At 35.4% G+C, this 26,022-nt stretch overlaps 3 protein-coding genes across 4 annotated transcripts in view; 2 read left to right on the top strand and 1 right to left on the bottom strand.

Annotated features, from left to right (window-relative positions):
- Positions 1-26,022, top strand: part of LOC142353208 (putative thiopurine S-methyltransferase) — a 332,531-nt gene that overhangs the window by 163,122 nt on the left and 143,387 nt on the right. The gene's annotated exons all lie outside the window — the stretch shown is intronic.
- Positions 1-26,022, top strand: part of LOC142353210 (putative thiopurine S-methyltransferase) — a 257,569-nt gene that overhangs the window by 163,122 nt on the left and 68,425 nt on the right. The window lies entirely within an intron of this gene.
- On the bottom strand, positions 4,995-6,314 carry LOC142353650 (uracil-DNA glycosylase-like). The gene has a single exon (XM_075405946.1). It carries the CDS (start codon positions 6,042-6,044, stop codon positions 5,202-5,204), a length of 843 nt encoding a protein of 280 aa, XP_075262061.1. The 5' UTR covers positions 6,045-6,314; the 3' UTR covers positions 4,995-5,201.

Here is a 26,022-nt window from a genome sequence, read left to right as displayed (position 1 = left end):
GCGCTACATAAAACTGACCAAGTATCAGCTTCAGCCCAGCTTTGATGTAACACTTTGACGTTATAATTCTTTACCCAAATCCTGCGCATTTCTAATCTTTAAATAGGGCCCATTAATAAAATCGGCGTGGAATGATAGAGGTGTGAGACATATAGTTGAAAAAAGGCGCGGCATCTGATCTTTAAGCATTTGATTTGCGTCTTCTCTTGTTAAATTGTAAATACATTGAGGAATCCTAACAAAACCCCCAGTAAACTCAAGCGCAAATCAGGGTGATTTGATTGCAATTCAAACTTTTCAGAGCGTGCCCTCACAAACTGCTCAGTTATCTTAGATGGTGGGTGGGTTCTTATGACTAAAACTCTCGTTTAGTTCTAGTCATTTCGGCTCAAATACCAGCTATAATAACAACTATCCCACCTCTCGTCTCTATGATATGTCAGATTCGCGATCATATAAACGGAAAAACCTCAATAAGTAAATTGCACCAACTTGCGGTAAAAAACAATAAATCTTAGGCATGCGCGTTACACAAAAATGACAAAGTTCAAATGGAATTGCATGTAAAAAGTACTGTATAAAATCTGAGTCACGTCAAAGAAATTGCTTTCAACGGGTAGCCGCCGTATTGGCCGACAGGGCGTTTAGCCGACAACCAAAAATTGAGAAATTTAACCGACAATTTACGTAAAATGAGCAATAAAATTTATTCTGAAGCTGTGATTGGCCAATTTGAAACACTATTTCTTAAGCGGACAAATATACCGCAGTTTTGTCATCAACAGGTGTAACGAAGGTCTATCCGTGGTCGGACCGTATTTTACCGCATTTGGCCATGCCTCAGCGGCCCGTGTGACTTGATATGAATCTATCACAACCGAACTACTGACAATTTTATGGACCAATGAGACTTTTAAGACCAATTATGATAAAACCGTCGGCTAAATTTCTCATTTTTTCCTTGTCGGCTAAACGCCCTGTCGCCCAATTTTCCTAGCACCCTTTTAACGAGTCCAAATAAACCAACCAAATAAAATAATTTAACCAATCCAGTTTTTCAAGGTCTTCCAAGTTTAATCCAGTCCATTCTCACCTGCTGAGCAAGCGACCGCACACATCTACGGTTCAGACAATTGTCCCAATTTTTATAACGGAAGAGGCCTAACTGACAGGTACTTATTTATGTGTTTAAGATATCAAGGACGAGTACGTAGCAATAATAGACGACAATTCTCGGGTTAAGTGGGCCTGCATTCAACTTATAAGCGAAGCGCATTAGGAAAATAGAGTCACAAAACACAGAACGCGATTTCCGAAAAACCAACCCAATTTTAATAGAAAATCAACCCCGGTCAAAAAACCCATAGACTGGAACCACCACTTGACTGTCTCAGAACTACGTATTTATTTGATTTGGCCATGCCTCAGAGGCCTGTCGGACTTGAAAAAAAACTATCAAACTGAACAAATTATCACAATGAAAGTAAACGTTAACATGAGGGTCTACTTTCTATTAAAATAGGACTGCGGTAATTTCCTTGGGGATTTATTTACCCTGGTGTCAACTATTGCCCACTTGAAACTCGAAAGACATCAATACAGATTCAATCGGCCATGTGATGCCAACTATTTTGTAGCTGCTGACAGAACTGCGTTCAGCTTGCTATCTTAGAGAGAGTTTGGTTCGACTTTCGGATTAAGTCAACTATTCGGAGCAAAGTGCTGCAGCATCTCAATTGTGTCCTCATTCCCCACCACATCCTTCAGCTCTCTGGGTCTGTGCTTCTCTACCCACGGAACAGATGAAGAGCCACTTTTGCTGGCAGGCACTGTCTTCACTACTTCCATTATACAATCTGGAAAAGTTAAATGTTATACATTACCATAAACTTGCGCTACATAAAACTGCATAAAAGTTTCTGCGCTACATAAAACTGACCAAGTTTCAGCTTCAGCACAGCTTTGATGTAACTGTGGCACGCTCGTTATGATCTTGCCTCACACTTTGACGTTATAATTCTTTACCCAAATCCTGCGCATTTCTAATCTTTAAATACGGCCCATTAATAAAATCGGCGTGGAATGATAGAGGGGTGAGACATAGTTGAAAAAAGGCGCGGCATCTGATCTTTAAGCATTTGATTTGCGTCTTCTCTTGTTAAATTGTAAATACATTGAGGAATCCTAACAAAACCCCCAGTAAACTCAAGCGCAAATCAGGGTGATTTGATTGCAATTCAAACTTTTCAGAGCGTGCCCTCACAAACTGCTCAGTTATCTTAGATGGTGGGTGGGTTCTTAAGACTAAAACTCTCGTTTAGTTCTAGTCATTTCGGCTCAAATACCAGCTATAATAACAACTATCCCACCTCTCGTCTCTATGATATGTCAGATTCGCGATCATATAAACGGAAAAACCTCAATAAGTAAATTGCACCAACTTGCGGTAAAAAACAATAAATCTTAGGCATGCGCGTTACACAAAAATGACAAAGTTCAAATGGAATTGCATGTAAAAAGTACTGTATAAAATCTGAGTCACGTCAAAGAAATTGCTTTCAACGGGTAGCCGCCGTATTGGCCGACAGGGCGTTTAGCCGACAACCAAAAATTGAGAAATTTAACCGACAATTTACGTAAAATGAGCAATAAAATTTATTCTGAAGCTGTGATTGGCCAATTTGAAACACTATTTCTTAAGCGGACAAATATACCGCAGTTTTGTCATCAACAGGTGTAACGAAGGTCTATCCGTGGTCGGACCGTATTTTACCGCATTTGGCCATGCCTCAGCGGCCCGTGTGACTTGATATGAATCTATCACAACCGAACTACTGACAATTTTATGGACCAATGAGACTTTTAAGACCAATTATGATAAAACCGTCGGCTAAATTTCTCATTTTTTCCTTGTCGGCTAAACGCCCTGTCGCCCAATTTTCCTAGCACCCTTTTAACGAGTCCAAATAAACCAACCAAATAAAATAATTTAACCAATCCAGTTTTTCAAGGTCTTCCAAGTTTAATCCAGTCCATTCTCACCTGCTGAGCAAGCGACCGCACACATCTACGGTTCAGACAATTGTCCCAATTTTTATAACGGAAGAGGCCTAACTGACAGGTACTTATTTATGTGTTTAAGATATCAAGGACGAGTACGTAGCAATAATAGACGACAATTCTCGGGTTAAGTGGGCCTACATTCAACTTATAAGCGAAGCGCATTAGGAAAATAGAGTCACAAAACACAGAACGCGATTTCCGAAAAACCAACCCAATTTTAATAGAAAATCAACCCCCGGTCAAAAAACCCATAGACTGGAACCACCACTTGACTGTCTCAGAACTACGTATTTATTTGATTTGGCCATGCCTCAGAGGCCTGTCGGACTTGAAAAAAAACTATCAAACTGAACAAATTATCACAATGAAAGTAAACGTTAACATGAGGGTCTACTTTCTATTAAAATAGGACTGCGGTAATTTCCTTGGGGATTTATTTACCCTGGTGTCAACTATTGCCCACTTGAAACTCGAAAGACATCAATACAGATTCAATCGGCCATGTGATGCCAACTATTTTGTAGCTGCTGACAGAACTGCGTTCAGCTTGCTATCTTAGAGAGAGTTTGGTTCGACTTTCGGATTAAGTCAACTATTCGAGTAAAGGTGGGATAAGAAAATAGATATTGTTAGATGATTTCCTTTTCACGCGTGACTGTCGTGCGGCAACCATTCTGTTTCAACGATCAGGAGGGCCGTGGTCGGTTTGGAGGAAACAGGTCAAGGAAAGTGGATTTCTCAGTGCAGTGAGTTGTTGTTGCACTGATAGTATTAAGTCAGCCAGTTTGTTTCCTTAACTGGTTGCTCCAGTAAATCAGACTTCACTTGGGTCTTTTTTTACAAATTAAGATGAGATTTAAGTCATGGGGTCCTGCATTTAGGAGAGCAGTTCTTTAAGTCCAAGGAATGAGAAAAGCAGAGGGAAGCATCCGAGTCTAGGCTGCACCAGTCCGATACGGGTAATCCGTGGTTGTTTCTATTCTTCCTGTTTTGTACATTTCTATCATAAATTCAATGGTTCGCGTACCCCGCTTTGATAGATGCTTCTGAGCGCATGTCATTTTACTTTATGAATTATTGTAGCTCTTGTGCATTATCACCACGTCCCTGTATTTATCATCTAAGGTCAGTCAAATGGGACGGCAACTGTCGGTGAGGGGGGTAGTTTGATAATCAATTCGCTGGTTCTGATAACCGCAGGCTGAGAATTGCTGCGACAGGAATTCAGTATGAGAATTCACAAGCAGCATAATACCTTTATTGTGTAGTCATCTGACATTTTTTATAAACGGTTATTATACGGAGGGCGTTATTTTGTTGGATTTGTAGTTGGTTCCTGTTATTATTGCTGATGGCGGGAGCCTATATCGGTGAGAAATATTTGATCTCGAAGTTTATATAACTTTGACTTGAGCGTAGCCAAATTCATTTAGGCTGAATATGAAGTAAACTCTTGTAGGGGATGCCAGCAGCTACTGCGATGGTGGATTTCGCCATTTCAGAAAACAAGCAGAAAGCTATAATAATAATAATAATAATTAACTGCCGTTTTTATTTTTGAAATTTCAAAATTCTCGAAAGCCAAGGAGTCATAATAATCAAACCTCGTTTCTTTTAGCTTTAACCTGGCGATTTCCCGTAGTGCGATACAAGACGCCAATGAAATGTGTAAGAGAGTACTCCCTTGCTTAATTAAAATGTTAAATCCAATCTGTTGTAACTTATTCGCGATGGCAACGTTCTTTTTTGTATGTTCCTCTTTTCTCCAGTAAACTGACCAACAGTTGCCTTTTTCAGCATAAATTTCACTTTCTTCTGAGACCCATTACTCAATTAAAACTACCGCGAAAAGTCAAACCATTAAGGGCTCTTTGTTCAAGTTCTCAACTTTCGCGATTCTCCAAGTTTCTTATTTAATTGGTCTATGAAAGTCAGACTTTAAAAAAGTAAATTGATTTATTTGCTGGGCAATAAGAAAATGGAAAATTGAACAAATTATATACAAAGTTGCGTTTTAAGAATGATAATGATCTGATAGAGAAGACTTAAAAATGGGGAAAGAGTACAACTCAATAGTAAAGGGCGAAAACAATGATCACATGAAAAGCAAATAGATATTAGTTGAGAGAAAAGTATATTCAGTCAAATTTGCACCAATCAATTGGTGTCTTCTTTTTCTGCACTAAAAACTCATTGCATTTCTTGAAGTGATCGCAACCAAAAAAGCCACGATGAGCAGACAAAGGCGAGGGATGAACAGCTTTGAGAACCAAGTTCTTTGATCTGTCCACACATTCTGCCTTTTTCTGAGCTGGGGCACCCCATAGCAAATAGACAACATTTTCACAATTCTTATTGACCAATCGGATCACAGCGTCAGTGAATTTCTCCCAGCCTTGACTTTTATGGGAATTTGCTTTGTGAGCATCAACAGTTAAAACAGCATTTAGAAGTAAGACACCTTGCTTTGCCCAGTTAGTGAGTTCACCATGATCTGGTTGTTTGAATTCTTTCGGAAACTCATTTCCAAGTTCCTTGAAAATATTCTTTAAACTAGGGGGCGCAGGAACTCCCTTCTTTACACTGAAGCACAGTCCATGAGCTTGATTATCGTCATGATACGGATCCTGGCCAATAATGACAACCTTTACCGCACTCAGAGGACAAAAGTGCGACCACGAAAACACATCTTCCGGAACGGGGAAAACTTGGTTATTGCTTCGCCGCTTATTCACGAACTCTTCCAGCTTTTGAAAATACGAAGATGATAACTCCTTAGCAAGTTCCTTTCTCCAAGACTCTTCAATAAGGTCACTGTATGACTGCATAGCTTTAACATTGTTTAAAATTGCTGGAGAAGGCTCATTTGTTGGTTTCATTTTTTTGGCTCCGGGTTCACTGCCAGTTGAACAGAAAGCTTTCAAATTACTCTGTTTGGTAGTAACACTCTGCTTCGCAACTTTGGCGCTAGTCCTTTTCATTTGTCTAAAACTCAAAAATTTGAATGGATCATCTATCTGTTTAGGCCCTCAGCTTTGAAGTAAAATGACTAACCCTTTAAATATAACTTATGACGGCAGATTTTGTACGAAATATACTTACCTCTAAGATTGAACCTTTAGTGAACTCTTTTTTATTTAAAAACCGTCTGCAACACTGAGTAAATTTAGGACTATCTAATGAGGTTATTATGAGTAAAGTTAGTATTTTCAAATTAAACGAAAAGAATACTTTACAGATTGAAAACCCCGGCCGGAATTTCAGGTTCTGAAAATCAGATGATGAACCTGAATATAAAACCTTTCAAAAATTTAAATAGACCCTAAAAAAATCCGAAAGTTGCCTTTAATTAAAGCCAGAGCTACCTGAAAATCTTAATCGTAATCTTTTAGCCACAAAAACATGGGTGAATGAAAAACAGTGCGCACCCTGAATAGAGTTAATTTGAACTTTGTTCGAAACAATTCGGGTCTTTACCATTGTAGCCCCTAGCTTTGTGGTCAGATAACCTATAGACCCCGAATCATGGTAATTACAACATAATGAACGCTATAATTTCATGGTGGGGACAATGGGAAAAATCCAACAATACTTTTCAGCAAAAATGAATTTGGATCTTTTCCGTTTGTGCCCCCCCCCCTCCAGTACGTTATGCGCCCCCCAATTACAGAGCACGTGCCATTACATAGTAAATCAGTATGTAAAAATATTGCACGTGCGTCTGTGGGGTGCAAATAATATGCGCCCACTAAGCTGGGGGGGCACAAACGGAAAAGTTCCATGAATTTTGTTGGCTTTGCTCATTCTGAACCAAAGTGAACTCTCACTGACAGGTCATCTGCAACATGTATTCCCGTATCCTTGACAACCTTATGTGTCCTAGATACTTTCCCATTAAATGGAAATGGAGGTTTTCTCCTCTGAAACTTAATGATGCGCAGTTATCTATCGCCAATTACATTTCGATTGTCATCCATTTTCGGATGTTTTCTTTTGCCAACCCCAGTGTTTTTTACGCTCCCAGTTACAAATTATATGTTGTTATATAGCACGTTACTATGTAAGAAAATAGCACGTGCTCCTGGGGGGTATAAAAAATTTAAGCTCACTAAGGTGGGGGGCCAAAACAGAATAGATCCCTATTTTCAAGTGAATGAAGAACATCTCGAATATGCCAGAACCTTTTTCGTACAGATGAAATTTATGCTCACATGCCAAAATGAAAGGATCGAAGAACGAAGGACCTCGGAGGGATTCTAATGGAACTCCACTTGCATTGTCATTGCGTACAGACTGCTATAGGGACTATCAGAGACGTTAACTTAAATCACGGGCAAAGAACGATTGCTCAAAGATGGGTGTAAACACTATGCTTGTTCGTGACAATCAATCAGCATAAACCAACCTTCTGCGATAAATCTTTCATAGATAAAATAGAATATGTTAGAAACTCCTAAGAAAATCACCAGCTTCAGAATATTCTTCCGATTAATTGTTAAAGACTAAATCAATTAAAAACTATATTTACAAACGTTTTCGCTTTATGTCATCGATAAATTTTATCCAATAAAATTAATCCCATAATAATAAATTTGAAAATCTTAAAATATTCTGTAGATATATGATTGGATAAAAATTAATGGCTTACTTAAATAGAAAAAAGATAAAAGAGAGGGAAGAAAGGTAACTGGAAGTTATAGGGCAGTTTGTTTCGAGAAAAAGTGAAAGAGCACAACCGTTTCAGACACACAAAATTGCATTAATGATTAATGTAGAGACAACTTAGTTCAAATACTTAATATAGATACAATTTAGTTCAAATAAACTGTAAATAAGATAGTGACAGAAAAAGTGGTTGAACATTAAAAATTATGGCTTAATTAAAAATCATTGACGTGATAAACGACTACTTGATTTGACAAGATCACAGTTATTTTCGTACGCTATTGACCATGCTTCAAGTTTTACTTAACTCAAAAGAGATGTTCAATTCTGACAATGGCATTTTCATTGCCACAAATCTGATTTCCAATTTTATAAAAGCACGTCGTTCCACGATAAATTTTATCATCAATGAACTTACAGTCCAGTAACAAAATTTAAATGGCTTAAGATTTCAAAGAATTTCTGTTTTTGTTTCTACAATATTAAAGACCTTCGCGCAGCTATTCAAAAAGAGTAATACAATTCTTGTAGAAAACTGATTTGGAATAATGCTTCGAAGTCGTCAAGATACTGTGTTGCAAGCCACAATCGATGTCTCCTTCGATTTATTTCTTTCACACAACTCATTCATTTCCTTCCAACAAACAACATTCTTCGCTTTATTGTGCCACGTTAATGCGTAGCAGATAAAATTAATTTTTACTGAAGATGCAAATTAGCAAAAAAATAATTATCCTTCAATTCTCCAATAATTTTGAATTCAATTTTTTGAGAGAATTCTTTGAAATCACAGAACCCATCTATCTCGACGAGTTTATCATCCGATACCTTAATCTGCAGTGATTTAATTTTTACATTAAACATATATCAATCTGAACTGGTGCCACTCAGAAAATTGGTGGTGAGCCAAAATAAGGCAAATGTTGCAGCAACAGCTACAGCCATCGCAACGGCAATAAGAGCCAGTGTAAATTTAACAACGTACCCCTACTGTACAAATTACGCCTTTCTCTTGTTCCCCAGCGGAAGATTTTTGAGTCCTTAAGGAACAAGCTCAAAGTTCGATTACATTAGCCCGTGTTCCAGACGAAAGCAAGGTCGACTATTGAAAAGTATCTCATTGCCGGAGCTCAGAGTTGTTTCCGTGATTTACCAACAGTGGACACAAGCTTACTGAGTATTGCTCTTGAATGGTTGGAACGAAGATACTTTTTGCGAAAAAACCCGAGTTTTAAAAATATATTTTCCAGGAGAGAAAAACTGACCAATCAAAAGAAACCCCTGAGGACTATATAAAAGATCTCATTTAAACTTGCCAAGTTTGCTTTTGCAAGTACAACTGGTAGACACAAATCTGGTGACAGGGCTCAAAGCATTAAAGACGCTTTTGTGCTGACGAAAATTCAACCTAAATTGCTGACGAGACCAGATGAATAAACGAATGAAAAGACAGAAACAAAGTGGACTGCAAATGCTTCCAGCTAACAAATCAATGCTATATAATCCAAGATCAAATTATCACAGAACCCAAATACATGATCGTTGACAAGGAAGATACTAATAGAACTGGAACCAACTTAGCATAATTATAATTACCGGGGTAATCACTAAAACCAAGCAACCGGCTTTCAAAATAACAATCGGGAACCAACGGGAGGCTTCAACAACCAAACAGCACTCACACCAAGTTTTTCAATAATCAGTTGTCGAATCAGCGGACCACCAGGGCATATGCAAAGAGACTGTCTGGCATGACAACTAGCACAACACGGAGGTGATGATGCATATGCAACTTTTTTGAATCAAAGAACTAACCACCCTTCAGCCCCGCAAAATTCTCTCCCTCAAAATTAGAAGAAACAGAGAAATAATTCCAATGTATGACGATAATTTTTTAATATTCATATAATTTTGATAACTATTATACAAACCTAATAACTGATACAAGGCTTTTTCTAACGCAACACTTAAAAAAAATTTAAAAAATTTACAGAATTGAACCGGAAGCGATCATCAAGTTTTATAAATTTCCAAACAGAATGACACTTGCCAAAAAAATCCTGAATTCTGTTACAATTGAAATAAGAATAGCAGTTTCAAGATACGAACACGAATTGTTAAACTTGATAGACGTGAACTTACCATTATTGTGGGAATCCATTCTTCGGAAAGAATAATATTGTGCTTTTAAAAATTGTACACATTTTTATACTAAACAGATTTTACGCTAAAGCTCAAATAGGTTAGTACTTTCCTCTTATGTACACAGAACAAACGTATCCTGAATTGCAACCAACGAGATATAGATAACTGTAGAGTAATGGATTGTGACGAATTGGTCGAAGAAAGTACCAGAAAAAATGGACCACCCGTGATGTTTGAAAAAAAATACCGATTATGTGTTGTGTAATCAATAAGCAAGATTGATTCGCTTTGCAAAAGAAAGATTGTAGTAATAAAAGTTTATGCCAACAAAAACAAAAACGCGGCGCAAACGCGAATAGCTTTGCTTCAAATACTAACTCCTGAACAAGCAGCATATCTGCTGCCCATTCATCCTTATATCTTAGAAAAACAAAACAATTTTGCATCAATAAACAAAAAAACAAATATGGACAAAGAAACCAATCTTAAAATCCCGCTGGAATACTATAAACCATTTTTGAAACCAAACAATCAGTCAGGAGAATGGAAACATTAGACACAACGAAAATGAAAACTGTGCAAAATATCTTGAGAAATATAATTGGAACGTTTCCACTTTCAATCAGCAAGAAAAATAGAAAAGAAAACCCTCCTGGTAAAAGACCGTTAACTTTTCATACGCTATCGGTTAGATTCAGGCAAAAAGACACATTGTTCAATCAAGCCAACACCTGAACAAAGACAAGCAACCTAAAATCGAAATCTGTCGACAACAAATCACTAGAGAGATGAGTTACTCATTGAACTTGCACTCATGCAGTTTTATGAAATAATAACAACAATAACTTTTTCTAAATATTCCTTCCCGATAATCGCTCAACGAAAAAATTGTAATAAAGTAAAAATTTCCGTCGAATAAATCACATACTCAGACATCATTGCACCAATATCAGTCTTCCATTTCCCACAAAAACCGATGGCGAAACACATTTGACATGTAAAAACTTTTGAGAAAATAGACGGTGACCGAGCATTTTTCTCTATGAAGATTTTTCTACAAACTCAGTTTTCACTATCTGGCGTTCAATCTTGGTGGCAGAATGTTTGCATTCAAGGCTCAAGTCCTAAGTAGATCAACTATTGCTTTTAGCTCCTCGGTAAGTAAGCGCTTACACTCCTGTATTGCAAGCGACAAATGCTTTGTCTAATTTGACGTTGTCGGAAGTGGAGCAGATGATGGAATCACCTTGGTAAAACATATTGAGCAAATTCTTGTCTATAAGAAAAAAAACTTAGGATTTGAAACCAACATAGAAAAATTTCAGTTTGGTACCAAGAAATATATTAGTTAGGTCATACAATCACAGAACACAAAATGATTCCAAATAGAGAAAAAGTTGAATAGTTTTTAGTTTTTAAACGATATGCATATATCAGAACAATAAAACAATACTTAACATATAATTGGCTTTGTACATCATTTTCACAATTTTTGACCTTCAATCAAAAACGATTTTTTCAAATCCTACAAAACAGAGTGATTTCGTAATATCAGAAAAAACATAGAACTAGTATTAGAAGGTTTCAAAACGAATTAGCAAAATTTTTGAAAACTCATTGAAAATGGCTCACTTAATTAGCCACTTTGTTATTTAGTGATGCAAACTTCTACGCATTGGGATTCATTCTTCGTATTGACAATTACCATGAACAATTGATGAATGTTAGTGAAAAATCGTAGGCGAATTTCGGCTTTGGTTTCTACCTGTTTTCGCCGTTTAAGCTAAAGTTCTCAACATTTATAAAAAAAATTTTGAGCATCAGATCAGCATTTGAAAGCTTTGAAAACTACATTTGTGATTTTTTTGCAAAAACCAATTGTTGTATTGTCAGATAATAAAACGATTACTTGATTTTTCCAAACAAAAATTAAACCAGGGAACCTATGGAATGCAGTTCAATATGTTTAGTTATTTATTTTCGATTTGAATAGCGTATCAAGTAAAACAAACGCTGCTTTAGATCACTTTTAAAGAGCTCCATTGAACAAAATAACGAAAACGAAATTGAAATTAAAGAAAGTTACCCATGAAAAATGTTTCCAAAAATCTCACGATAAGCACACCGGGTAATTCAATGTCAACATTAATTAATTACGATCTCCAATCAGTCCAATTAATAAGCATTGAATATACTAATGATGAGATGGCAGTGACGATATCCTCTTTTACAACGTTTTAAAAAAGTCCTGTAACGTTATGTTGCAAGAAAAATTGTTAGACATTTGCGATGTCTCAGACTAACTGATACCAAAAAATTGGAAGAAGAGGTTAAAACAGACGCTGATATAGTAGAAATGATGCGTTGGAATTAAAATAAATTGAAACATTGCATTATATACTTTTCATGCGAATTGCAGAAATATTGGAAACAAATAGGCCGCCTAATAATTGAATTAAAAATACTGTACAAAAAATTTTTACACCATGATGGTAAAAATTTTATAAACAACAACGCGAGGAAAATCTCTTCAGAATAAAAAAATGGTGGGTATCATCAAGAGCAACCTTGAATGTAGAAAGAATTTATATTTACCTGGATTTATTGAGATCATAATTGTGTACATCAAAAATTCTTTATCCTGTCTAAAATTGAAATTGCATAATCTTGAACTCCTCCCTTCAATTTTGTAACACAAATGTTTCTTGCATTCTTCTACAAGTTCCCCTTGTAGCTTAATTGTCAGAGCAAGGAGGAAACTCATAAAATGGATGCAATTCCAAAGTACATGATTGCTCAAGCTGTTATCTCACCAAATGTTGAATTTGTTGCTAAATTTTTAATGAAATGGTCTCATAGACATTCAAACAATCCATTAGCCCTACTAACGGATTAATGTTCCACTTTTACTTCACCGGTATTGTCTGAATTAGCAAAAATGATAGAAATCAAAATCAACACGCAACCTTAAACCAAGCGCAAACAACCGTACTTCTTGAACGATCACACGGGCCTCTTGAAAATTGTTTGTGAATCTATGGTAGAGCAGATAAAGACCAAGTAAAGCTTGGCCAATTTGTTGACTGAGCAGCTTTCCAACATAATACAAGTTTTCACAAATTTCTAGGCTGTCCACCGTCTTTATTTCTTCATGGCAGAATATCTATTAATCCAGTTGATCTTTGTTTCAATAACAAAAAGAAACCCCGTTTTATTCGCATGCGTAACTAGGATAGAGTAGTCAAAATTGATGACAATTTGGAAAAATAAAGGACAACTTGATTGCCACTTTTCGAAAACATTGCGACTATTATGACAAAAATCAAGTGCAGAACCTTTTAAGCAGCAAAAAACTTTGATTGTTCTTACATCCTCAGATTTCGAACAAACTTGAAACTTCCGTAGAACTTCAGTTTTTTTAGGTAAGAGTGCACAGAGTTAAAAAAGTTTTAACCTCAAGTAACTATGTTTTTCCAATCATGAGCACAAGTTTACTCAAGTTGTACACGGAGTAGGTTTAAAACAATTCAAACCGCAAACTACTCTTAAAGATGTAGCAAAACCAGAAAAATCACATTTTGAGGAGGACTTTCAATGTCAGAGGCAATAAAAGAACCACAGTTATTTGACTTATAAATAAAAACACAGTATCCCTTCTAATAGATAGTCGTAGTACTATTTTCGTTTCAACAAAAACTCACCAGAACAAGTAAAACTACTACCCAAAATAAATTCCTTCCTTCTTCACACAAAAAAATTTCCAAATTAGATTATTCACCACGGTCGAAAACACACGAGCCTTCAAGGAGTCGTTCACAAATATTACAAACTCCAGAGGAAAACTCTCCAAAAAACAAACTCACGCAAATGAACAAAAGACAACAAAGAATGAACGATCTGAACAAAAAACCAGAAGCAACAAAAGCAATACCATCGAATCTTGTAAAATTTTTGTAGCAGAAAAAGAAATAAGAATTGCAAGCACCAACACAGTCATCAGCATGACAAAAAGCAGACATGCACCAAACATCTAAAGTAGAAACACCTAAGTCAGACCCGGTTCTTTACCAGTGGAACTCAATAATTTTCTTGTTAGTCACAACAATAAATCTGCAGATTTTCACAATTCTTCATAAAAGGATTTTGAAAATCTGAACCTCTTCATTGATAAACGAATGAATACATTCATTTTTGTTACACTAGAAGTTACTGATGTGATTATTTTGCAATAACTCATTATTTAAGTTCTCTAATGTTCCTTTGTCATTAAATTGTTTTCCAGCCAAAAATGATTATTAATTTTCATATATTAGCTTTCGTTTTCATTCATTGTGATTTATGAATCCATACATACCTACATTTTATATATCCTGCTTCACTGCAATTCCCATATTGCCAGAGACATATATCGACGGTTTAAACGCAAAAAATCTTTCCACCTAGAGAAATGACCAAAAAGCGTTCAAATATAGAATGTTTAGGAACAAAATTTCTTTGAAAATTTGCCAATATCATTTAATTTAAATCGAAATTGAAAAATTAGCTCAAGAGGTCGTAACACACAACTGTTTTGATTAGAATTACACCGTAATCACTATTTAAATTTTATTACAGTATAAAGGGAAATTAATTTAATAAATGTTGGCCTTAGACTACCAATTTTGAGTTCATTTTCTTTTTTTTTAATTTGATGCCGCTATTTCTAGTTCCCGTTTCTCTCTCAATTTCAGAAACGTTTCCATGCATAGCATTTACTGCATCGGTTCATTGCCCATTGTAACACTTTGTATCTGCTTTGAATACTGCTTTAAATAGGAAAATGAAAGTTTTTTCTCCAAATAGTTGATATTTGAAACCTGAACATGCATAATATTTAACTATATCAGCTATGCATATTAACATATCTTTTCAACACGCTTTGCTCTATACCATTTCTGTTATTGAGGAAATTTTAAATTAAATTTCTTCTTTGTACTTGCTTCATTTTGTCCCGTTTTCATCCACACTATTCCGTGGGATTTTGCACTATTTTAAACGTTTTGCCTAACTACGTTAAAGCTGTTTGGAGTTCAGATAGCCTTTTGTGAACATTCCGCTTTGAATTATTGTGAGTAATCCATATGAAAACGCAGGCGACACGGTATTTGAATAACAATTGCTTATATTCCAAGTGACGGATACCACTAGAACAGAATTGCAACTTTCTATGTAATGTTTTATGACCAGCTAATTTTTTGGTTTCCCTGCCAAATACCAATGAAACCGATCTTAACGCAGTTAAGACAAACTGTGCACAGAGCTGAGGCTGACAAAGAATTTGATCAGGCTAGGCATTAGATTATCTGACTTTGTTTCTATTGTTTTTATTGTAAGGATCAGATTTGATTAAAATCATGAAAGCGCTTTCTTGACGCAAGTTTCTTTCGAGACCGATAAAAAAATTTTACGGCACACTAATCAAGAACAGTTTAAAAACATAGGAGTCACTGATATTGACATTTAACCGTTGTTTTGATGTGTTCGTCAGTCCAGCCCTTTTTAATTTGATTTATTGCGTCTAAATTTGTTTGTTTTACACGTGAAAAAATGATACAAATAAATCTTTTATCGAAAAAAGAAAACAACACGACCCATCATTCACTGTTGTGACAAAAATGCTTCCACTGTTGTGACAAACGAGATTCTAATCCCTTTTTGACCGCAGACGTGGAAAAGTTAAAATCACCATTGAATAAATTCTCACTCCGTAGTCACGTTGTTCGCAAAATCCACTGACTTGATATTTTTTGAAAAATCCAACTTAAACGAACTTCATTTCCAATAAAAGTTTTCAATTATCAATAAATACTCAATGGGTATCATGAACTACACATACAAAAAAGTGTGCGTAACACGAGGACTCAGAACACAACTGAATTATCTTCGTTTACTTCATTTTCTGGTTCCATATCATCATTACTTCTACAGGGACAACCAAAATTCTGCGACTCGTAAAACATTATACCTTAAAAATCAGTTTTATCTCACGCCAGTGCCCAATCAGCATCTGCCAGAATAACTATTCAGAAATGACAATCTCATGATAATAAACATGATTTATTGTAAAAACACTAATCGCTTTAATTGTTTATGTTGATTTTAAGTTTATAAATAACTGACGAGCTTTAGTTAAACCGGAACAAAACTAGCACTACATTGTCACAAAAAAACTTTGATAAGGACGTTAACAATAAAACCTCTACTTATCATACACAAAAAAAATTGTGTAAATTTACTTACAGCTTTACTACAGTTCCATTATTCTGTAAATAAATAACAGAAAAATTTCGATTGAAAAATAGAGCCCTCACATCTGACCAAAGACAAACGGAAATCTAGGTTTACCTAGACTCCCAGAGATCTTGAGAAGCAGTAAGATTTTCTAGGTTAAACAAAAAAACTTAAGATTAACATCACAAAATAGCATTAAATTTCTCCTTACTTTACCCTAGGCTTTGCAATTGTTATTTTCGGCCAACTGTAGCGAGAAAAAAATTCTTCTTCCAATCTTTTTTTCTCCCCATGAAATTCCAAAAAAATAGTTATCATGCACCTGTAAAACATAAAATGCCTTATTATTTTGGTTAGGTTATCAGTCTTAAAATTTGCCGAAGAATGTAACACTGAATGGAACAAATATTATGTATAGAAAATATTGCCATTAGAAGAAAAGTTGTATTTGTGGATTTTTCGGTACCGTTTCTTAAAATACCTGAAAATCTGTAGAACAATTGCGAAAATTTTCTAATTTTTTTGTGGAAATTGTTGCAAAAAACAATTCGGATTTTACTTGTCTGTTATGAACACAAATGAATTCTATTGCAATTTTAACTTTCATCAAAATTTACATCAAAAGAGTTGCAACTTGCGCAATTGGATTTGGCAAACTAACGAAAAAAATCTCAGACACATTGTTGACGAATGAGACAAACAAATTAAAAAAATTAGAGCTCCCTGTTTAAAATTTGGCGCGCTGATGGCTCTGACTGTAGTTGCCGGAACTACTTGTTCTATCGGTGGTATCTTTTGTGACGGCAGAGGAGCATGCAGCAGTTGTAATCGAGATTACACTGATTACGCCTTGAAAAAGATTGAACTGAACGACTACCAATGAAAAGAAGTGAAAGGAGATTTTGGACACAACTTTTTCATCGTTGCTTCGCAATTCGAGGACATCAAATAGACGGAAAAACATAAAAAGATCACACAAGAAAATTAAAACATGTTAAAGCAACGAATATTGCCATCGAGGTAATCCAATCAAATTCTCTTAAGCTTATGGTTTGTACCCAAAAATTCTATTCACGCGATCAATAACCTAATTTTTATTTTAAGGTGGCAAAAACATTATTAGCATTCAACGGTGGAAAAAACTACATAATAGCAATAATGGATTCCGTCATGATAATGATTAATAAATTTTAGGCTATGACTCCTGTTCCGAAAGGTGTGCAAAAACAAATACTGGAATCAGTTGCAACTCACCAGAATGAATTGAATGACAGTCTAACACTGGCAATTCTACCATCTCAAATAATACCATACTAAAAACGATAATTCTCACAAAAGTTGTAGTGAAGGACTTTGGAATGATTTTCCGACTTGCGATACCGTTCGCATCAGGATCTACAGAGCTGAATATATAGATTGATAAATATTACAATACCAACTAGTGATAACAACAAAAATGCGTGTCAGTATAAAACAGAAGCTGAGTACGTGGTGATAGCTGAGTCGATGCAAAAAGTTGCTTTACGCTCTCAACCAGAGATAGATGCTTTTATAGGATCGAGCTGCTTCTCCGTATTAACAAATGGATTCTCATTGGAAACCGCTTGAGAAATCTGCTTATGCACTCTATTTAGTGGAAATCAATTTGTTGTATCGCAAAACTGCAATATAAGTACGGTTAAGCTTCCCGTCAAACATAAAGGCCAAAAGCCAAGTAAACGAAAATGACTGATAAATTCAGCTTCAAATCAATTCGATATTGTCTTGAGTTAAATGCGTATTAAAGATAAGTTGAATAAGAAACGATTGGCAGTTTGGAAATCCTGTGTGATTGAATTGGGATATGGTGCTGGGAAAAGTTGAAACACAGTTTACGAAAAACCGCGCCGATATGATCGCCCGTCACAGCCATACATCAGTTCGAATTGATGATAAATTACTATTTCATTTGCTACATTTGTTTTCAAAATCCTTCTCCTAATCAGGTACTACACTTTATGCATACAACTCAAGCACGTGACCAAATGACTGAGAAAGTTGAATTTAAGCCTGCAATGGTTCCAAACACCGAAAATTGTTTAAAAAACTCGACAAACCAGCAGAGCCCATTTTTTTGACATGACAATTATTCGACCAACTCTCCGTAACCGATTTACAGCAAGCTCTACATGGCATATGACATTGTTAATTGGATTAATTTCCTTTTTTTTCAATTTCGGTTCCAATTTTTTCTTGGCTACTTGTGCATTAAACATAAGAAGAATCCAAACCAATGCTCATACTTTTTAGAAGACAATTGTTTACGGCGATACTAGTATTGGTAGTTGCGGATGCAGTTATGCAGATATTAAAACTGCAGATTGATAAGGATTTCATGAGCCAAGATTTTGTATTAAAAGAACAGGTTTTAATGAGATAATTAAGCCAATGTTAAACAAATATGACGATTCTGATTTCAACACAGTCAGTTCAATCTGTGAAGAGATCGCACTCCAATTGAATAAAAACTAATTTGAATGAATCCTAAGCTTGAAAATACTTTCCATACATTGGCTGAGGACTCAAAATTTAAAAAGAAATTCTTATTTATAGTATGTTATTATATGTAGAAGCTCAGTGTAATAAAAAAATTTATTCAGTAAATTAATTCAAAAAAAAATAATTTCTAAATCTTAAATAAATTTCTGTAGTGATAAAATTGCATAAAATTTGATAATTTACTGATATAGAAAAATTTTTATATAGACAGAAAAGAGAGAAAAAAGCTAATTGAAAGTAGTGCTGTTTGCTTCGAAGAAAGTTAAAAAGAGTAGAACCACTTAGACACCCCTAAAACAATAAGATATCCAAAGACCTGAAACATAAACTCATTTGTGATTATTGTAGAGACAACAGTAAAGTGGAAAAAAACTGTACAAAAGAATATCAAGCATCATCAGGTAAACTGAAACTTAAGAAAAATATATTTATTTTTAAAATGATATTTATTCATTTATGAAAAAATAGAGGGCTAAGAAATTGTCGGAATATTTTTTTGGTGAAACAAAGTGTTCTGAATTTCGTTTTGAATTAGATCTCAAATTTCGATTCATGAACTTATATTTAATTCTCTTTCTTCTATAATTTTCTGCTGTTTTCTTAAAAAGTTGGCGCATTTATATGTTTTAATTGGCTGAAATGTATTTTTCGAATTACACATAATGGTTATTGTGAACTAGCATTTTATTGTAAGCTCCTAGCTTTGTTAATCATCACGTGCGTTAAGGCTCCCAATTAAACTTAAATATATATAGCTTCGAGAGTCTGACCTTTTGTCGCAAATTGCACTGATAATCTAAAAAGCAATCAAACGTGCGTGAGACGCCACAACATTCACTTACGGGCTGTCTTAGAGGCGAACCCATTTTTTGAAGTTCTTCCATCCCCGTTGTGAAGTGCCTGCCCCATATAGGTGGAATAACATCCACTACAACTTAATCCGTATACCACGTGCGATTTTATATGTTGATTAAAACTAGAATTTAATGTTGGCAAGCAGCTTTTGAGGTTCCTTGTTCTGTAGATCACTCTAACTTTCTTTATTTTGTGGAGCTTTTTTCAAAGCCTTCTTTATAATAATAAGATATTTTGCAGCTCAGTGTTTTTTTGCAGCCCAATTTTTTTCAAAAATTTTTAATTTTCTTGGGAGAGTATGAAATTGAATTTTTCTCATTATGGCCAATTTTGTGATCAAAATGCGTACAGCGCTTGAATGCCCAAGGCCCCACGCTCAAAAGCTCTAATGCTTCAACGCTCAGACAAAATCGCTCTCGTTTCAGTTTTGTCATCCTTCATTAGCTATTGAGTGAAAGCAAAATTTTGCCAGCGTTACAGAATTTCCTTTACATAAAATATTGCACACTGCCTTGCGACTGTTTGTACATGAAAACAAGAGTGGAAAACATCTGATTTTCTTAGTTTCAAAGTATGTTGTTGTTTTGATAACATCAATAGTTAATTGCCGTGAAATTTGTAGGCTTCCCTGGCTTCTATTGGACATGAATTGGTCAATGGTTTGAAGATCCGCACGCTGAAGATTGTTCCGTTGAACTAAACCACTAAGAAGCCACTTGCCCTGATGTCAAGTCTTACGTACTTATCAATGCTTGTAGACTTCTATTAATTTTTTTCGCTTTCCAGAAATTGAAGTACCAGCTCAAATTTGGAGTCATAGCATACCTCTTGCATTAATTTCGCGAACATGCATCTATTTTGGCTGTGCCACTTGATGGTAGGGCACTCTTTGCACAGAGAAGAGCACCAGTTATTTTGACTTCTCCCCACAAGCGCAGTCAAGAGTACAGAAAACAGATACATGTAGCTGTGAATCAATTTTGTAAAGGCAGCCAAAATATTAAATGATGCCAAACGGAAAACAAACTTGAAGAAAGATTGAAGTACACCCCCATTTAGAAATCTATTGGCGTCGTCTAATTCTTTGAAAACATTTTTTCATCGTTGTCTTTGAACAGTTTTGTTGGGGGTTTTTTATCATAACTTTTTCAATCTTTGCATGTCATTATTCTGCCTCTCATCGACTCGGTTTTTAGTCAACAAATGAATGATATTTTTAGAGGAGTAAATTGTCTCTAATATATCTGATTTATAAACGGTTTTTCGTGTCTTAGATCATTTCTAGGCTCATAACGTGTTGGGTTATCCACTTTCGCAGGAGATCAAATGCGTGCTCGTTGTATCAAAAGGGGATGATATTACCTAAAATGATTCCCTATAAGAATAATCCGAGTTCTTTCTTCGGCCTTTGAGTACCATTTCGTTATTCAGTTTGTTTAACAGAGGGTTGTTTTTGTGGCAAACTGTTTCCAAATATTTTAGCGCCAGTTTCTCAATTTGAGCGGGATATTTTGTTGGTTCGCGTTGAATTATTCTGTAACTATTTGTTTTGGTCAGCAAATTTGGGGCTTGATTATTTGGAAGCATATTCTCTGCTTGATATCCAAATGAAGTCTTTTTAGTGTAACCTGGATTTTTTCAAAGATTGAAAAAAAACCAAAATAGGGTAGGAAAACCTAATTACGTTTTACAACATACTTTTTTTCGGACTTAGCATATTTTCTCGATTATTTTTTTATCAACGTTAGATATTATAGTAGCTTCTATTTGCTTTTCAAGAGTTCGCAATTCAAAGATTCAAAACTCTGGCTGCTTTTGAATAATATCTTTTCTGACCTTAATGAGTGCAAATAACCCAGTAGCCCGCAAAAGCAGAGCTACTGATTGACTAAAGGACCCTAACGAAAATTATTACTGTTTCAATGGTAGCTGTTCAAAAACGATCAGTTACGATAAACGATTTAGCGCTGCCTATTGTTTTTTTTTTCAGTTTCCTACCCAAGTTTTATTTGGAAACAGAAGTCTGTACAAAGATTCAGTACAATGGTTCGGCTGGGTTGTACCTTAAAATGAAGTGAAGAAAACAATAACTATCTAAGGGTCAATTTTGTTTATTTGAAATCACGGCAGATATTGAAGACGCATAGAAATAATCAAGACTTTAATTGTAAATTACCGAAATTTTGCACATTTTGACAGTTGTCATTTTGACAGTTGTCATCAATCGAAAATGGTTCTCTCTAAAACAGAAAACGTTCGCCATTTTGCTCCCAACGGGAGAAGTCTGGCAATGCATAAGTTTTTTAGTACGATATTCGACAAAATAGCCTTACAATTATGTATAAAAACTAAGTGGAGAAATGAGTTTTTGTCTTTTAATAGCAATTTTTTTGCATAGCAGTTTCTTTGAGATAGTTTTGTTTATCTATCGTGTAATGCAAAACTTGAATGATAACATCCTGATACTGCGAATCATTGTAACTAAACACGATACCTGGAGATATGACTGGTACTTATTGTTCCAGAACTGGATTTTCTTACAGACATGTCAGTGATAATTCTAAACAAATTCTGTAAACATTAACATGATTTAAAATAAGTGTTGATGTCTAGAAGATCTTTTAATTGTGAATGACGGCACAGAAGAAGAACTTTTTAAGCATGTATTTAATGCTCTTAAAAACTAGACGATAATAAACAACAACTGAATCTCTCAGTATCAATTTTCTAAGCCTGAAATGCTACGGTTGGTCACAAACTAGGCTTTTTTCCATCAGAATATCCTTGTAGCGGCCTGAGAGCAACAAACTATCGGTTTTGTCGATCTTACGTATAGACTGCTTTTGCAAGTGTCTGACTGCTGAAATGTTTGAAAAGCAAACGGACCTCTTAGAGCAGAAATTATTGACCCGAATAGTCTAATTAATGATGTTCCCCGTGCAAATTGTCTTGCTCAAGCCCGATGTGTAGTTGGTAATCCAGGTAAAATTCTATTGCAATCTAATCGTATTGACGTAACAGAAGCACCAGTTAAAGATCATCGAGCTGTAGATTTAGTAGAGCGGCTTATTTAGACACTAAAACGAACTATATTGCATATACTATAGAAGCAAGAGAAGCTGCTCCGACAATCAAATCCAATTCCGATTTAAAGCCAGCAAAGTATCAGTTACGAATATGCAAACATAAGACAACAAAACGACGATATCGGTCACCGAAGCATCCTCTGATAGAGATCCCAATACCCTGCTAACCAAAAATTGTACATCTCCGTGGCAGTCTAATTTGTCCGACAAAACTCTTTTTAGTAAAAGTGGGATAAAGTAGTGTCACACATGAGAACATGAGAAGCTACTACCTGATGAGGAATAGAAAGAGGTTATCGAAGCAATATCGTGCCAGAAAAAGAAATGAAATCGTGCAAAAATCTAGTCCCCTGAGTCCACCACCATTAAAACTAGCCCTACAACATCAAAAATCAAAGATCAGAGCAGGCTGTCTATTACCAACTGGAACAACAACACAGCAGAATTTGAAACTTGAGATGAAAGAACATACCTCTTCGAATAAGCCGAAAGGCGAGGCCACAGAGTAAGTAAGAGCTAATTGAAGACTCGATGCAATATCATTTGGAGTTCATATCAAATCAGAAAATAAACTGGAGGGTCACAGACTAAAACAGGGATATCACCAGCTAAACATCATAAAATCGTTCAATAATAGCGCGCGTGATGCGAGTCTACTTGATGAAAAAGCTGAACATTTTCGCACTGGAAATCTCTTTGTAAGTTACCGCAAAACACACATCTCTAAAAGCCACATATCCTGCCTTACCACCCCTCTGCGGGGGCCATGAAATACCAGCCTCAGTAAGCTGCGATTTCAAAAATTGGACGTTCTGCATCTGGATCCAGGGGTTTGTTCAAACGATGCCCAAATCTTTTGGGAACTTGGATAATTTCTCTAACTCAGAGACGTCTAAACAAACTTCTCCAGCAAATGCAGAACGGTTGGCATGAAAGCATACTACCAACCGCAACCATGGCAAATAAAGTAGACAAATCGAACCAGGACACTGCCAAACAAAATCCAGAGGACAAAGTATTTCATCAGAAATTTGAACAGTATCTAACATGAACCCGGGGTAGCTAAGAAAAATCCTCTTTTGTCCACCATATCTTATTTGCGTTTCATACACCCGAAGACAATCAAACACGTGAGAAGCTTTGCTAAAACATTAAATCAATTCAGTTTTCTATTATAACTGGCTAATTTGTACATATCAACCGGCGAGTTGTTATTGATATTTTTATTCACAGTTATTATTAATCTTTGATGGCATTCAGAGAAAATGTTTGGGGAGATGCATAGATTTGTCATATGTTTAATTTGATGATGCAGTAAATCCTTGCGCGATGTCATTTGGTTTTTCTTTTTACCCTCTAATCTTCTATACAATCATTATTCATGCAGATCTTTTCACCTAATCGTCTATAAGTTTATTTTCCGTTTGTGTGAATGCATTATCAATTCAATTTCCAATAGCTTGCAGTTCTTTTTTTTCACGATCTCCCGAATAGATGCTCAATCTTTCTTAAAACTTGCGTGTCAAATAGGCTTAGAATAGTTAATATCATATTTTAACTGATGAAATCTCTCCTACAAATCATGAAAGTTCTCTCAATCTGCGATTTGAATTCTCAGTTGTGATTACGACAATGGCTATTGTTTTTCGAAACCATTGTGCAACTCAAGTCAAACTGCGCACGCGTGGCAACGCTAGGTATTCTCATACTACAATAATAGTAATTCGAAGTTCATTCGAGACGATCAGACGCAAACTACTGGAACAAGTGTCCAAATGTTTGAAATCAATTTAACGGTATTGTTCAATAACCAAAATTGACATTGTTAATCTAAACACGTCAGCAAATCCCCTGCAACATTTTTTAAAGATTGTTTTACCAAATCATAATTAATAAAATTGCTCATAAAAATTAACGAATACCGACTGTCAAAAAACTTAACTAAATTTAGAGAAACAAAAAACAAATCATGCAATGCCTTCTTTCCAGAGCGCAGCGTGAAACAACATATAGGTGAAAAATGCTTAAGCGCGCTCTAAAAATGCTTCTTACGGGAAATTTGTAACTTATAAAGGTACGCTAATGTCAAATTTAAACAAAAAAATGGTATGATTGTTGTTAAGTTTTTAAATCATCTCTAAATAAGTCTTCATTTTGTTTTTGTTGCCACATTAAAATTATTTTTCAACACTGGTGCTGTGTTTGCCGACAATATTTCTGTTGCCTTCAATTTAATTTAGGGGCTGTAGCCAAGATACATTTTCGTCTATAGTTGCAAAATTGGCCGACTAAGCAAGGATTTGAACTACCATCCTCCTGCGTCCTGGAAGAAATCAGAAATCATTAACCAGTCATCTGTTCGGTCACTATTGTTTCTTTTCTGACAATCGTTTTCTTTCAACAACCCTCTTTACTTCGGAATAAGAGCAATTGAAACCACTCAAAACTCAAGCAGGATGGCGTGAAACAAAATCACTCGGTGAGAATGGTACAGAAGAAAAGCGCAAAAATGGTCTAGCAACTTTTTTTTATTGACACATAAGTGTACATTACAATAATTGCCACAAATTTTGTTTGGGGGCAAATATTTAGTGTAAACTACTAAATTACCACGCGGAGTTGCTGTGTCAAACTGATCTAAAATTTGGTGGAAACAGTTTCATTTCAAGTCTTTTGAGCTGCGTGGCCAGCGATAACTGCCAAAATTCTTCATTTAGTTGCGGTCAAATCATTTTTATAATCAATAATAAAAATTTGTTTCTGAAACAATTGGTTAAAAATATTTACAAACCGTTCTTGATGGCTGAATTTGATTGGTTTAGCAAACTATAACCTTTCTAACTAATTTTTTTCTCTAACGTCTGTCCTCTTTAACTTTGGTTCTTTTTGAAGCCGGAGATTCATGCCAAGTCCCATAGGAAATTGCGCTTCATGTGCCATGGTTCCCACGGCAAAGCTATTTGTGCTAATGTCTATTAGCCTGATCTTAGTATTTATCTCAGCATTTAGTTCTGCAAATTTTTTGAATTTGACTTCCTCGGGTTTTCTACGTTCCTAAAATTCCGGAAAAAATTAATTTAATTTTGTGTGGGTAAGACTTTGCTTAGTAAATGGTTTGTGTTCTTTTTGTTTAATAAATGTTGCCCCAACACAATTAGATCTCCAATCTTCCATTCTCATTCTTCTAAAATAGCTGGCAGATTGCCGGAAAATAGTCGCCGTTGACGAGCAAGAGTCACATCTAGATTGAAACAGAACAAAAAATGAAGGGATTGAAATTGACACAAATTTTTCCTCAATTTCAAATTTTTTTTCTAATTCAGTGTGCAGTTTCAGTTAGAGTCTGAACTTACACTTACTTCAGCTTCTGAACTGAATGGTATTAAGCCTAATACTAATA

This window comes from Convolutriloba macropyga, chromosome 14 (assembly GCF_964194025.1).
Source record: "Convolutriloba macropyga chromosome 14, txConMacr16.3, whole genome shotgun sequence".
Lineage (NCBI taxonomy): Eukaryota > Metazoa > Xenacoelomorpha > Acoela > Convolutidae > Convolutriloba > Convolutriloba macropyga.
Note: the sequence above shows the minus strand (reverse complement) of the source record. Positions and strands in the feature narration are given on the sequence as shown.